Source organism: Parasteatoda tepidariorum, chromosome 8 (assembly GCF_043381705.1).
Source record: "Parasteatoda tepidariorum isolate YZ-2023 chromosome 8, CAS_Ptep_4.0, whole genome shotgun sequence".
NCBI classification, from domain to species: Eukaryota; Metazoa; Arthropoda; class Arachnida; order Araneae; family Theridiidae; genus Parasteatoda; species Parasteatoda tepidariorum.
This window is the reverse complement of record NC_092211.1, coordinates 25,494,020-25,510,032: the sequence shown is the minus strand read 5'-3', so window position 1 is coordinate 25,510,032 and position 16,013 is coordinate 25,494,020. Positions and strand designations below refer to the sequence as shown.

Below are 16,013 nucleotides of genomic sequence, written 5' to 3'. Positions count from 1 at the left end.
ATGGTAATTTAAATAAATAAAAATAATAAACTAAAAATTAAAATCAATAGATAAAATTTCTTTTTCGTGCAAATCCATAAAAAGTTTGATATTAAAATTATATTTGATTTTAAAATTATATTATACGATTATATTATAAAATTATATTATAATATTCTTCCGAATTTAAAAATAAATTAATATCCATAACTTTCAAAATTAAAAATAAATAAATAAATAGCAACAATTTTGGAAAAACATTAAAGAACATAATATTATTCAATAACATTTTAGGTTACTTTGAATTTTCCATTTCCTGGAAATGTACTTTTAAATCGTTACTTTTTTTGTTCAGTACTTGTACTTTTACTTCTACTTTTTACTCGTTACTTTTTAAAATAAGAACTTTTTACTTTTTACTCGTTACTTTTTTTAAAAATACTTGTACTTTTACTCGTTACTTTTTAAAAGTAACGTTGCCATGTATAATGCCTAGGTATATAATATAAAACGGTATAGTATAGATAAATTATGTAACATTTTTCATATTTCATACTCTACCTACGCATTTATAACATTACTAGGAAGCTGGAATTTCCTACATTGCTGGTTCCCATTCAAAGTTTTAATGTTTGAAAAATTATGTTTATTTTTGAAAACTTCTCGTTTTCTCAAATTGAAAACTATTCCAATTTATTTTATTCAAGGACGTATGAATTGTGATTATAATTTTGTACTCTATCTTAATAACATCACATTTTGAAATGAAAAAAGACTTATTCAGTGTGCATCAGAATGTCTTCAATCATGATGATCTATAGTTTTTAGAAGAAAAATAATTCTGATCAAAGTTCGATAAATTACACGCAAATATTTTTGAAATTATTCTGACAGGTTTCGAATGACCTAGAAGACAACTGAAATAAAGAAAGAAAATCAAGTTTAGAAAAATTAAATTTTTATTAATTTAAATTTTCTCAGGAAAAATATGTATTTGCTACGGTACGTATATTTTTAAAGTTGATACACTAAATACACGTATAGCCAAATGAAAATATTATGAATGATATTGTAAATAATTAGCATTTAAACGACTCCTTTTTTTATGTTCCATACTTTCTTGGACTAACCTTGTAGAAATTTTTCATAAAGGTAATTAACAAAATACGCGTTTAACAAAAGGAAAATATTAGGTAAAAAATGAATAAATGTGTATCATGAAAAATATCTTCTATTACCTTTTGATGATCCAAATTGTTCGGATTAACCATATAAAATTATGTAAAAATATGGCTGAATATTTTTATATGGTGAATTTGTAAAATACTCATATAGTCTAATGGAAATAATATGTAAAAAAGATGAATGTGTGCATCAAAAACAACAACCGTATATTCCCTTATTTTTTTCATTACCTTATTGCAACTTATAAATATTAAAATTTAATTTAAATATTCAGCAATGGATTTTTCCTACAGCAGAATCTCTTCCAAAATCATTAGATAAATATCCATTTGCTTTTACAACTTCTGCATCGCCAACGTATGGTACAATAAAAGAATAAACGTGTGCATTACGATAATTAATAGAGACAATATCTTCTCTTTTTGGAATGTAGAAGAAATAGTAATAAAACTAAGTACCATAGAGCGACTTGATTTGTTATTGACCCCTTTTACGAGAGACCACGTGAATATGCCTCAGCCAATCAGCGTGCGATGTTCTTCCCAGTGCAACGGTTCTAGAGCCGGTGACAACGTTTTTCCCGAAGAGGGAATCACTAAATCCTGCAGCTTTCGCGCTGGATAGAGCTTGACAACATTAGTCCGCTTGACAACATTAGTATTTCTCAATTACAATTCTTCCAAATATCATATCCGGAAATACGCGAGCTTCTGTTATTCTTTTTTAACTGAAAATTTTTTAGGTTTAACATGGAGATCTATGGAAATTTTTTGATGACATTGTTTTTATTGACATTTCTACATTTCGAAATTTTATCATCACCGGTTGATAATTCCCAGCAAGGTATGTTTTTTGATTTGTTTAAAATATGTTTCATTTTTCTGACATAGTTGTAATTTTTTTTCTTGCAGTCAATAATATGAGGATAAATTTTGTGTTATTGTTTATGCATTTTTTTCTCCTTTAAAGTGTATTTAATGAATTTGTTTTCTTGATTATTTTTTAATTTCGCAATAAACGTACGCTAAACTAATCTTCTTTGATTAATTTCTTAACATTAATTAGAATGTATTTTCATGCAATATGCGTAATATTTACCATCAAGCTTTTGCTTTATATTAGGATAAGTTCACTTCTCTGAAACAATGTTTTTTAATAAATTTTTATTATGTAAGAAAATATGTATCAATAAATCCTTCAGCTTTCATGTTGATTGTAATATCCCATCTCTTTATTACAATTGATATGAAACTTTGTATGAATTGTAATAAATAATAATAAATGGATAAAAGAATAATAATGCAAAAATTTTAAACTGTACTTTTTCCATTTTTGGACACTCGAGTTTTTATTATTGCTTTTTTAATGTTTTTTTATGTTAGTAACATTTCTGACTTCAAATTTTTATATTCTCTAATTGATAATTCGCAGCAAAGGTATTTTTATGACATGTTTGAAATATGTTTCATTTTTGACGCATTTAAGGTTGATAGATTGAATTTTTGTTTTGTTTTATGCGAATGCATGCATATATAAGTAGGTAAAATAAAGCCAGGCAATTTTTATTGCATAAAAATTGTCAGTTAATTAATATTTTTCTTCAGAAATCATGTAAAACACAATAAAAAATGCGTGGAATATATAATGCCAATATTTTTTATTTATTTCAATATTATGCTCTATCTTTAATGATACATTTGCATCTAGGATACATTTTATCTTTAAGTATATTTTGATAATTTTTGTCATACGTATTTATGTATTTAATAAAAACCTGTTTTAAATTATTTTGAAGCTAAAGATATGGTAAAATTATTAAATTTTGATCAAATAGGCAGAATTTAACTCTTATTGAATTCTTATCAGATAGGCACCATTTAACTTTTACCTTGAGAGTTAAACATGGGCAAATATAGGTAAGAGATAATAATAAATGTTAAAAAATTTATTACTCTCATCGACAATGGAAAGTATAAAATTTAATAACTCTCATTTCACAAATACTAATTTTACTATTGTTATTTTTTGATGAATAACTGACTAAAAAATGTTAGATTAAAATCTGATTTGGATTATAGTTATTACTAAGTAAATAGCTTTCTGCTTTTCAGATAATGAGGTTGTGATTGTTATAGTTATGTTCCAATATGCTGACTTAAAATATGTCTCATGGAAGGTTTTGAAGGTCTTCATTTTCATGTAACACTAATGCGGATTAGTTTTTCTTAAATAACAAAATTGTCTCAGTGCCTCATCTGAGAGTCCCTATATTTTTTTGATTGAAATTGAAATTAAGAGGATGTGGATTTAAAGATACATTGGGAAAAAAAGTATGGTCAAAGAATCAGAATATGGTAAAATTTAGCGTATTTCTTGTTCTATGAGAACACCGATAATCTTAATCGAAGAGTTTTTGCAATGATTTCGATAAAATTAAAGATAAAATATCTGATAAAATTTGATTAATGTGGTAATTTTATAGAGCATGATTAAAAAAACAATTATTCGTAATTTATACAGTATATAACATATACCATAATATATACAGTATATAATATATACAGTACAATACATCAGTTTTGAATTTTTTTCTAAATGTGTGGTAATAAGAGCTGTAGTTTTAAAAAACAGAATTTCCAGTAAACCGTTACCATAAAAGCGGACAAACTATTAAATGAATGGTTTAAATACTGTATATTTTGTTTTTTATAGCTGGAATTGTATTATTTTTTTTTACCGAAGATACCATACAGTACGGTAATTTTACCACAATTTGTTTCTCCGTGTAAATATCGGGATAAATGTAATATGAATCAGTTAATCATTACTCATGAAACAACTGATGTCTTTCTGAGTTGAACTTTTTTATGAACTTTCTGAACTTTCTCTCCTAATTACAATTTTTTCAGTTTTTCAAGTTCTTTTGACCAATGTTATTATTATGGGTGTATTTTTGTTCTTAAGATTTTTCTATTTTGTATCGATTCATTGTTAGACATCGATTTTTGCGATATGTTTCTTGGGCTCTCTAAAACCATCATTGCTTAAATTAACAAATTGTTGGCTGTGAGCAAATTCCTTTACTACGTTTTGAATTTTATACCAAAGAATATGTATGCGGGAAGAATCCACTTAAATATTTTTTGCTTCAAACAAATCTTGAGTTGAGTAAGCGTGAGCAAAGTAGCAAAAATTTACTAGCATTTGATAGTCATATCGTGCATTTCTGGGCAGAAAACTCACGCAATTCGTCTTGTACAATGCATTAATCAGTAAAAGCAATATTATTTAGTTAAGGATAACAACCTCAAAATATACCTTTTAAAAATATCCTATTTTTATTACCATATTTATGAAGAAAAAAACAAAAATAAGTCTTTTTTTGTTAAAAAAAAGTCTTAAGAACAAAATTTTCGCGATTTTATGACAAAAGGCATTCTTAGTTTATAATTTTTGGAAAACATTTTTAGAAATATTTTTTTAAATTGAAAACTATTCAAATCTATATCACTACATTTAAGCAGCTAAGAAAAACAAATGAGTTTATAGATGTAGGACTTTTAACCCTGATATTATGGTATTCAATTGTATTCAACCATTATCACATGGTATTCAATATTATAGTATTTAACCACTATAGTGTGATATTTAATATTATAGTATTCAAATGTAGTTAATTTAAAAGAATATTTTGGTAGTATTATTATTCTCCTTATTTCTACTGTAAACTATTGTAAAGTCCAAGTCAGTGATTTAAAATCAGGAAATTTTCTTAAAATAAGACAAAAATTGAATAAAATCAAGTACACTGCTTCTTGCAAAAAGATTTTTTTTCATATTAATTTTGACTTAGAATTCGACTTAACAATTGTGTTATTTTCCTTTACTTCTTTTTTCTTTCTTTAAACTTTCATTTTTCATTGTTACTTAAATTTTGTCAATTGTATTCATTAAGAAAATATCATGTTTTTATTCGTCCTATTGAATAATATAGTGTGTTAAAAAAGATTCTGTTTCAGGTTTATTAGTTTCATAAATAATGATAAAAATAGTTTTAACAGAAGATGGAGAAAGAAATTACTGTACTGCATAGTAATGACATTTCGGGTGAAATAAATTGTAATTCTGGATAATTAAACAAGAATATACTGTATTTAAACTATTCATTTACGAAATTTCCAACTTATATGGTAACGATTTACCTGAAACTCTGGTTTTTCAAAAGTTTAGTTCTTATTACCACACATTGAGTAAAAAAAAAAAAAGAAGAAAACTGAAAGGTCAATTCAACCAAATTAATGGCTTTATGCCATGCTTTGAGGTATCATGACAAAATTACCGAAGTTTATTCCATTTATCAAATTTTATTGTCTTTTATTTATTCCCACATTTTACCGAAAATCCTTACAAAAATTACTTCGGATTAAATTAGCGAGTTTTTGGTATTTCCATAGAGCCAGAAATAAAGTAATTTTAACCATAATCTGGTTTTTTGACCATACTTTTTTTCGCAGAATATATTTAACGACGGCATCCTCTTAATTTCGACTTCAGCCAAGGAAACGTTGGGACTCTTAGAAAAAGCACTGAAACAATTTTGTTATTTGAGGTAAACTAACCCGCATTTGCGTTGCATGAAAAGGAAGACCAAGAAAACCTCCCATGGTTAGCCCAATGACAAAGAGATTCTAACATATGATCTGACAAACACTGGGGATATTTTATGTCAGCATACTGAAATATAACTGTAACAATCGCAACCTCTTTTTTTGAAACACAGAAAACTATCTACTTAGTAATAATTATAATCCAACATTTTTGCTTATTTTCTTATCAGTTATTCATCAAAAAATAACAAGGGTAAAAATAATCTTTAAGAAATAAGGATTGTTAAATTATACTTTCTATTGTCTATAAGGATAATAAATTTCTCAATATTTATTTATCTCTTACTAATATTTGCCCGTATTTGACTCACATAGTAAAAGTTAAATTGTGCCTATCGGGTAAGAATTTAATAAAAGTTAAATTGTGCCTATCTGATCAGAATTTAATAACTTCACCATATCTTTAGTGTTAAAATAATTTAAAACAGGTTTTTATTAAATAATAAATACGTATGACAAAACAAAATATGCTTAAAGCTAAAATGTATCCTAGATGCTAATTTATCATTAATAATAGTGCATATTATTGAAAAAAATAATTCATATTGGAATAATCTTTTCCGTGCATTTCGTAACGTGTTTTATATGATTTCTGAAGAAAAATATTAATTAAATAACTATTTTTATATAATAAAAATTTGCCGAAGTTTACTTTAAAACGCCTACATATATATTTATTTTTTCATCAGTTATTCATTAAAAAAGGAAAACAACAGTAAAAATAATGTTTGGGAAATAAGATTATAAAATTTTACTTTCCATTGTCAATGAGGACAATAAATTTTTCAATATTTATTTACCTCTAACTTATATATGCCCTTGTTTTACTCTCAAGGGAAAAGTTAACCTGACCCATCTGATTAGAATTTAATAACTGTACCATATCTTTACTGTCAAAATAATTTAAAACAGGTTTTTATAAAATTCATACATACATGCATACTAGTAGTAATTTTTTTCACAGCAAACTTCTCTACATTAGAAAAAAATATATGATCCTATTAAGTTAATTTAAAGAAACGAAACACGAGATTTTGCCTTAAAGTATTCAATTCTTTATTAATATATTTAAATTGTTAATGACTTATTTAATCTTAATTTTACTTAAAAAGAAAAAAAAATTGAGACTAACTAGCACAGAAATAGTTAAGAAAAAGTTATAAATTTAATAACAAAATCTCTAATGAAAATAATATGTTAAAATTCAAAGCAGCTCTTTAAGAAATTCCCAAAATAAATATTTAAATATAGGGGAGAGTCGGGTAGCCCCGCCCACTGACAATTTCATATGTATAGAATATTTTTTCAAGTCAATGGGCCATCGGACATTAATTGTTGTATTAAAAAAAGATTATTTTCAGAGTTTCACGTATTTATGCAGCTGTTAATATGGTAAACAATAGTTTTGAAAATATGTTGAATACTGTAGTGATGAAATTAAGAAAAATTGGTTGAATGTTTCGATCAAACTTCATTTTAATACTAAAAAAATAAGTTTTTCTATACATACAGCATTAAAGTATGCAGTCTTAAGTTTAATTTGCACAAGGAAAGAAGTTTATATGTGAAAAATTGTTCGAGTAATTACAAATTTACAAAAAAAGTGGATTTCGGGTAGCCTAGCTCACATGCATGTTGGGTATCACCGCCCAATTTTATTTCGTCGATAAAAGTACGGTTGCAAAGATTATTATTTTATTGCTTCAAATTTGAATGTTATATGCATTTTTAACAACAAATATATGTTTTAATATTATATGAAACATAAATTTATATATTTAAAAATGAAAAATTAAATATTTTTAAAATGTAATTGATATATCCAAATTAAATTTAATATCAAGAAATCATAAATATTATGATAAGCTATTTGCTTACTTATTTATTTTCACTTATTTGTGAACGAATCAATCTACAGAAGCATTTGAATGCAATCAAAATACAAAGTGAATTTGTAATTTTATAAGAAGTATTTTATATTAAGTTTATAAGAAGAGATCAACCAAATAAGTTTATATTGAAAAACAACTATTGTTATTAATTATTGTTACTTAAATTAAATTATTTTCGTTAAATATTTAATATAAATATATATTAATATTATAATATATTAATATACATTAATAATGATAAAAAGTATGACATTTGTTGTTATTAAATGATAGAATTCACTAAAAGTATATAAATATGTAATAAATAAAATAATTTTGTGATAAAAATGATAAATGAGGTTTATCTATTGTCAATACATTGGTCATTTTCATTTACACCTGAAAAAACAGTCAAAAAACATAATTTTTGTAACTGGGCGGGGCTACCCGACACATTTTGAAAAGAGCTGAAAAACATGTTTTTTTAAATTTCTATTTTTTTAAGTTAAACTATTCTTTTTTTGGTTTATTCTTTTTGAATTATTTAATTATATGATAAAACAATAGAAACATGCAAAAATATTGATTATTACTCAATATTATACAGAAATATAAGCAATACTCCTTAAGTGGGCGGGGCTACCCGACTCTCCCCTAATAATAACTAATTTCTTAATGTGATTTTCACCATTTAGTGATAAATAAGAAAATATTCTAATAAAAATAGCTATATTCTATTTAAAGAAAAAATGAAACATAAAATTCTATAGACTTCGAAGAAAAGAATCGGACCCCGATTTCATAAAAGAACAAAGTTCGTAACAGCCGGTATAGAGTTTAATAAATATACTCTCCCAAGAATTGAATTCCGATATTAGATGGAAACAGTTTTATTCGTCATGCCATTGGTATTCTATATTGAATGTGATAAAAAATATTTAAATAAAATAAGACACTTTTTTCGCTGCCAATTGTGATACATTGCACCTCAAAAATTTGGTTTTACATTTCTCCAATTTAAGAAGGAAATTCTTAAATTCTGAATTCTAAAAATGATTTGAATTTTTATTCTTTATAGCATTCAGTTTAATTGGAAAAAATGAGAAACAACTGATATAATTTTTTTTTGTCATTTATAGTTGGTAGTTATTTTATAGTACAGCTATAAAATAATTGTGTAGTTTAAAATAATGTTATAGTTGTATAGTAAATAAAATAATATGTTATTTCTGAAATAAAATAATATTTATGAATTACTGTAAAGCCACTGAATCAGTCTAATTAAATAAATATTAGAGTAGCAAAAAACGGTACAATTTTTTCGGTAAAAATAAATTTACCGTAAAGTTTATTTTACGTATGATGCACCCAAAGCTCCGACACATTATACCGTAATTTGAGCTGGAATTTTTTACAGTTTTTTACAAATTCAAACAAAATTTTTATACTCAACTAAATTTTTATGACTTCGGCCGAGGTTCATACGCACTGATTCAAATATTCGAAATATGTAATAATCTAATTTCTTAAGCAAAACTGAAACGAATAATATTGTTTTGAAAACTATCTTATTAGTTGTTTGTTACATGCTAGGTTTAATTTAAAAATAAATTAATGTTATATTACGTTTTTAAACTTCAAAAAGTAACAACATACATTACAAAAAAGAAAAAGAGGAGCTATTATTTTATAATTCAGTTCAAAGAATTTTCAATTCACAAGAAATTAAAATATTTCTACGATATCTATTTTTTAACTTGCTTATCATGATTTTAAGGACAAGTGCAAGTAGTCAAAAGCTATTTTTATATATTTTGAAAAATTATTTTCCAATAAACATCAGTTTTACGATTCTGAGTTGCCCTTATGATATTTTTCCCTTTTTGTTTCTTTCAATGTTTATCCTCTTTTTCACATGTTTTCGCTTCAATCGTAGTTTCGTACGCAGATTTATTTTATCAACAAATAAATAAAAACTGAGCATTTGATGTCGAAAGTCTTGTTCCTCGATTAATGCACCCTATAGTCCTATCCAAATCTTGTGTCATTAACCCCTTTCTTCTCTCTCCCGTGAAAATGACGGGGTGAGGTTTCGCCCTCTATTTCTCGCTCCCGCGATATTTCCGGGCTGGAATGCTCAGTAGTAACACGCCAATAAGAATAAAACTAATTCATTTCTTTTTCTCAGAAAACATTTTATTTCGCATTTCACACACCAGATGGCAGTACCAGGATTTTTTTTAGATAATTGTAGATAGTTAGTTTATTTTAAACTAAATGTCAGCACTAATCAATTTTCAGTAATTAAAAAAATAGGCACTTTTTTGATCGTTTTCTTGAAGAGTTAAGGAACACATTTATTTCTGTTAATGTTAAATGGTGTATGTGCGCAACCGTAATACTTATTCTAATTTAAATTGAATAACGTTTAATTAACGTTGGAATAAATGTAGATATTCTATTTACATTTACTTTGAAATATATAATTAACTTTTATAATCAATAAATAATAATAAGTATATAATTAAATTTTGTATAATTCATAATTAATACATAATAATTAGTTTAAAAATAATTATCTATATTGTTTTTAGTAGTATATGAATTGTATCCTTTACTGAAAAGTATAATACGTTTCATACAAAATTAATTTATGTCTTTACTTTTTGTCTTTCGGAAATTATTAAATTTATGACTTCACAAATATTACTTATTACTATCACGTCCTGATGGTTTTTCTGATACTAACTGTATTTCTGGCACTTTGCCTATTTAGAGAAAAGTAAAGAAATATTTTTGCCACAATATTTTGCACTGCAATTTAAGTTAGCCTATATTTAGCATTTTTTTTTTTAAGAGAATGACAAAAGAACTGATGTGACGTTCGTCTACTCTTGTGAGACTGGAAAAAAAAACACTGCCATTATTTTGTTAATTGGGCAGGATTTCATGCAGAAAAATTCATTTAACTTTACTAAAAAAAAATAATTATATTTACTAAGCGAATAAAATTAGCTTAGCATTCTTTTTATTTAGAAATTTGTTTTCCGTTTGACTTTGCTCTCTGTTTGCAAAGATAACAAATTTTTTTTATTTAAATGAGAAAAAATATAAATTAAGTAAATTGCTAAATGTGAAAAGATTGTGGAACGGATAACAGATAAAGCAGGAGATTTATCTTTTTCAGAAAAATGGTAAATTTTATGATCCCGAAAATCTGTCCTCAACGTTTTTTAAATAAATGCACTTAAAATTCTTTGAGAATTTAGCTTTTTTTATTTATTTATTTAGCTTAAATTTACTTAGCAATTTTGAAATGCATCATTTAAGTTCAATTAGTTGGTTTATAGTGTATGATAGATCACAAGAGCAACTTCAAATACGATGTAAAACATTCCGGATCAAATTACGGCATACAGTACTGGTACTTCGGGTGCATAATCCAAGAAATCCTTTTTACCGTAAAACCCATTTTTTATCAAATGTTTTATCGTAATTTTAACAGTAGTATTTATCGATTTAGAGTAATTCAGTAATTTTACGGGAATTATTGCTCTGAAATTTACGGTTGATCAGATTTTTCTTTCCGTAACATGTTCCGAAAAAAATAGAGTACCAGTAGAGTAGAAATAAAGTCCTGAGTACCAGTATTTTTTACCGTAACTTGTACCGGAATTTTTCATAAAGTATAAAAATTATTTAAGTCAATTCTTGATATTAAGGGTTTTTTATGTAGAATTTATAAAAAAAGTTAATTTGCCAAAGGTAAAACTAGGAGTAATTGCACGGTCGTAGAGATTACGTTCAAACAATTGCAGGAGAGAGAACGCATGAGAAGGAGTAACTTACTCTAAGTAATGCCAGATATTTGTACTACAGTAATACTGTATTGTGTACGTAAATGAGCAGGCGGATAGCTACAAGTTTCAATCAAATATTTAGAGAGAGAGATAAATAAGTTTTTTCAAGCGGAATTGGTAGGGCATAAACTAATAATGCTGATTTTTTTTGATGAACCTTTTCTCAGCATCTAAACCAAATTTTGCTACAGTTTTATTTTCACAGAATATTTACATATACATGTTTATACTGTGATATTTGCCAATACATTTCTTTGGCAAAAATTTTTAAAAAAAATAATGAACTAAAAACTTTAAAAATTTCATAATTTTTGAGCAAAAATCTTTAATTACTTAAAATGTTTTCTTGTTAACTCTAAAACATTATCACAGCATACAACTGATATAATCTCAAATATACACAAAAAATGTCTAAACGATATCATAAATAGTTTCTTAAAAATGATACATCAATAAAGTCAATATCCTATCCTTTGATATATCCTACCGACTCCCTTTAACAATCAATTATAGATAAATAATAATTTTTTTCAAAAAAAAGTGAGAAAAAATTTAAAAAATAAAACATTTAACGTAGCAAAAACTTTCCAGCGAATTAGTATTTCAGGATAAACTAACCATTTGTTCATTAATAAAAGTGGCCTTTTCAATACGTCTAATCTGTGTCTTGAACAAAAATTGGCCATTTCAATAATTCATCTCTTTTATTCATTATCTTCAATTCAGTGGGCTTCAGAACGACTCATAAGTATGTTTAATACTTAGTAATTCCAACAGCAACTATTTAATAATAGAATGTTTTTTTTTAATTTCATCTTACTTTCTGAACATTTTTTAAAATATCTTAGTTTCTTAAGCTCCAGTTTCTTTTTTTTTCAAAAGAGCAAAACAAAATGTAATGTTTAATAGAACACCTAAAACAAGCAAGTTTTGATTGGATAGATCAGAGAAGCTAAATTTTTTCTCATATCATAAGAATTTGATAAATGTAAGGTTTTCGAAATTATCAATCATAATCAAATGGATAAACTAATTTCAGAGAAAATAAAATTACAAAAATTTTTTTTTACTGTATTAATAGTTTCATAAATATTATTTAAGTAAAGTTAATGCCGCATGAAAAAGTTTTTATAAATACTTTCCCATTAGGTTTAAAAATATAACGTAAGCAATGCGTGACAATTAAATTCGACAGCTGAGGATATAATGAGGTTATTTGGATATTTTTCAACCATCTATTTCACTTATGCGGTAGCTATATGTTTAATTTTTTATTTTTTATTTTAATTTTTTACCACTAGCATTTCTACTAATTCGCCATATTTTCACCCAAAAGTTACTATCCAAAAATATTTTTCGTTTCAGAGCTATTTCTTATATGCATAAAATTTAATTTTCATGATCATGAGGAAATACACAGGATTTAAAACAGTTTTTAATGTGTAGGAAAATACAATTTTAGTATTAATTCACGAGATTCTAAAAATCAGTTCTTAGAATTTTATGGAACTCTTTTCTTATTACACTTAATGAAGCTATTATGATTTCACGTTAAAAGAAAACACTAAGAATTTTACTATTTACTTTGATTTTAACAAAGTAATAAAATATTTTGATATAAAAGGCAATAATTTATAACTATTTCATGAAAATGTTTTTTTCAAACAAATTATTTTGTTCCTTCGCTGTTAAAAAGTACTTAATAAAGTCGTTTATTCTTCAAATTGTCAAGATACATAGGAAAGCTCTCTGGTTATTTTCGATAAAAAGCAGTTTTCCACGATAATGGAATTTTAATGAATGCTTAATGTTCTCGTTTATGAAGCACTGAATGTATTTTACTTTTGAAGCACGCTAAAGGTTTAAAAAGATGAAGATTTAATGCACTGAAATATAAAGCAATATGCACACCCGTAAACTCTTTTAATCTGAAAATATTAGCCTTTGTCAATAACTTTAGGGCTTAATTTGAATAGATTTAGAATCATAAACTTTAAATGTATAAAGTCGGAGCACATTTTATGAATATCATTCAGGAAAATGCTAAAACTTTTCTCGTGAAATGCTTTAACAGAAACTATACTTCATGCTTTTTTTTCTTTTTAAAAATTTGACTAAAAATTCTCTAAATTCTTCCATAAAAAAGTTAACTATTTAATCTTCTATTAACTATTTATTTCCTATAATATGTTTCATTATAATATTTTTTTCATTATATATTATATTTTGTTAACGATTTAAATTTTAATTTAGTTGCATCTTTATGGGATTTACGTCTTTTACTAATATTTATAAGAATTGATTTTATTTCTGCTGCTAAATATATCTGCATTTAAATTATTGATTGTAATAACTTCATTATTATTTTATTTATATGTACATGTTAAATTAATTATTGTAATTAACATACTTTTATTAAACATTGTAATCAAAATAATTTCTTTTGATATTTTAAAGTTTACACGGATTATTATTTACTTAAACATTTCAGCAACCATTTAAAGTTTTTTTTTATATTTCATACTAAAGCAAAATCGTATCATGCAAGCTATATAAGTGGTTATTAATATAAAAAATTTCGTATCAAAAGGTTTAAAAAACCAGCGCTTTGGGAGCATCATTCGTAAAATCCCTCTAAACGTAAATTCCATTTTCACCGTAAAATATTATACCGTAAATTTTACTGTAGTATTAATTTAATTAGAGTGTTTCAGCGATTTAACGGTAATTACTACTGTGAAAATTCAATATGTCAGAATTTTTTTTTTGTTCCGTAAGATGTATGTTATGGTAAATCGTAATTTGATTAGGAATTTTTTATAGGCTATGAACTTGTAACTACATTAAAAAAAATTATAAATAATAATTAAACAAATGCTGAATGCTGTTTATTAATTCTATTCTAAAACTATTCATCAACTAAATTTTTCACTTAAGTATGAACAGAAAAAGGAGGTAATTAATCATTGCTAATTAAAAATATTGCCTCAAGTATACTTAATGTTTTATTATGTTATTTAATAAACTATTCATTTACACAAGGCACAAAACAAGATCATTACTTGTATATATTTACTTTTTTGCTAATAGGAAGTATAACACCAGTTTTTTAAATTGCATAATTTTTCTTCTTTCTAATAAGAATCTTATTGATTCTATTTTTCGGCTCAAATGAAATTAATCAAAAAACGAAAACTCATTAAAGACATTTTTGGCACCAAAGATTCAGTTCATTATTATTTACTACACATTGATTATTAAGTGAGAGATAAGACTTAATCAAAATAAGCATTTTCTTTAATTAAAATGTAATCATTAAATGAATATAAACCTCCTGAGTTTATCATTATGAAACACCATAAAAAATTAATCCTTTTTCATTTTCTTTTCAATTTATTGCAATAAAAAATAATTAAATATTTTAATTAAATTTTTATTCAGTGTTTCTCTTTATAAATATAAAAAGGAAAGTAATTTTGTTTAACTCGGATTAATATATATTTGATTTTAAATTAATTATTTTGGGTGGAACTAGATTGAGAAAAATCGTTTACTCCAAAAAAATTGAAGAGTTTTTGTATCTATATCAATAATTTTTCATTGAAATGTCGTTAAATTGAATTAAAATTTAGATAAATACATTGTCGTAAATAAAAAGTATTTTAACCTTGTTTTGATTATCAAAACACAGCAAATAATCTTCCAAAATACAAATATTTATAACTTGAATTAAAATTAAGAGAAATAAAAACTCTATCAGGTGATAAAATACATCACGATTTCATATCCATTTTTTAAAATATTTTTTGTTGTGGTATCAATTAAATTATCATCTGAACTCTTTACACATGTTATAAATAAAATATAATATTTGTAAATAATATTTACTTCTAACTGCTTAAATCAAAATATGCAAAAAAACATTTACCAAAAAAATATGCTTATCTTTTGTTAGTTTTTATAAACAAATTTTTTACCCAGTTCATATTTTTTTTAAATATAGTAATTACTTTAAAGTATCATGCAGAATACTTTTCGTACACCGTTCTAATCTTTCACAAACAGCAATAAAAGATTTCTTTTCTTTCTTTAAACTTTTATCGATTTTCACATTAAGGGAAATCACTTAACAAAATGAAATTCCAAAGGCTTGTTTCTTGACATATTTTCGACATAAATTTAAATATATTCGGAAAATATGTCAGTTTTTAAATAGATATTGTGGTGAAAACAGAAACAGAATTATACACATTTCTCAAAATCGATTTTATTCTAAACTCGTTTGTAAGTAATTTGTTCAGTTTTGGCAACTAAAGAAAAGAAGGAAAAAAAAGCATTGTGAAGGAAATAACTTTCTTTGGAGAATTCTTTCTGAAATTTTTTTGGAACAAAACATTTGGAACGTGTGGCGAAGAAATCGAACTACATGTTTCGCAAATTCTTCTGTCACA

The 16,013-nt window shown here is 25.1% G+C and overlaps 1 protein-coding gene across 1 annotated transcript in view; it reads left to right on the top strand.

Annotated features, from left to right (window-relative positions):
* The first annotated feature begins 1,746 nt into the window (after window positions 1-1,746).
* The window catches only part of LOC107455063 (uncharacterized), a 91,419-nt gene continuing 77,152 nt past the window's right edge, over window positions 1,747-16,013 (top strand). Inside the window, exon 1 of the mRNA XM_016072471.4 lies at window positions 1,747-2,007. Coding sequence (XP_015927957.1) covers window positions 1,914-2,007 — 94 coding nt within the window. The 5' untranslated portion in view covers window positions 1,747-1,913. The remainder of the gene's footprint in view (window positions 2,008-16,013) is intronic.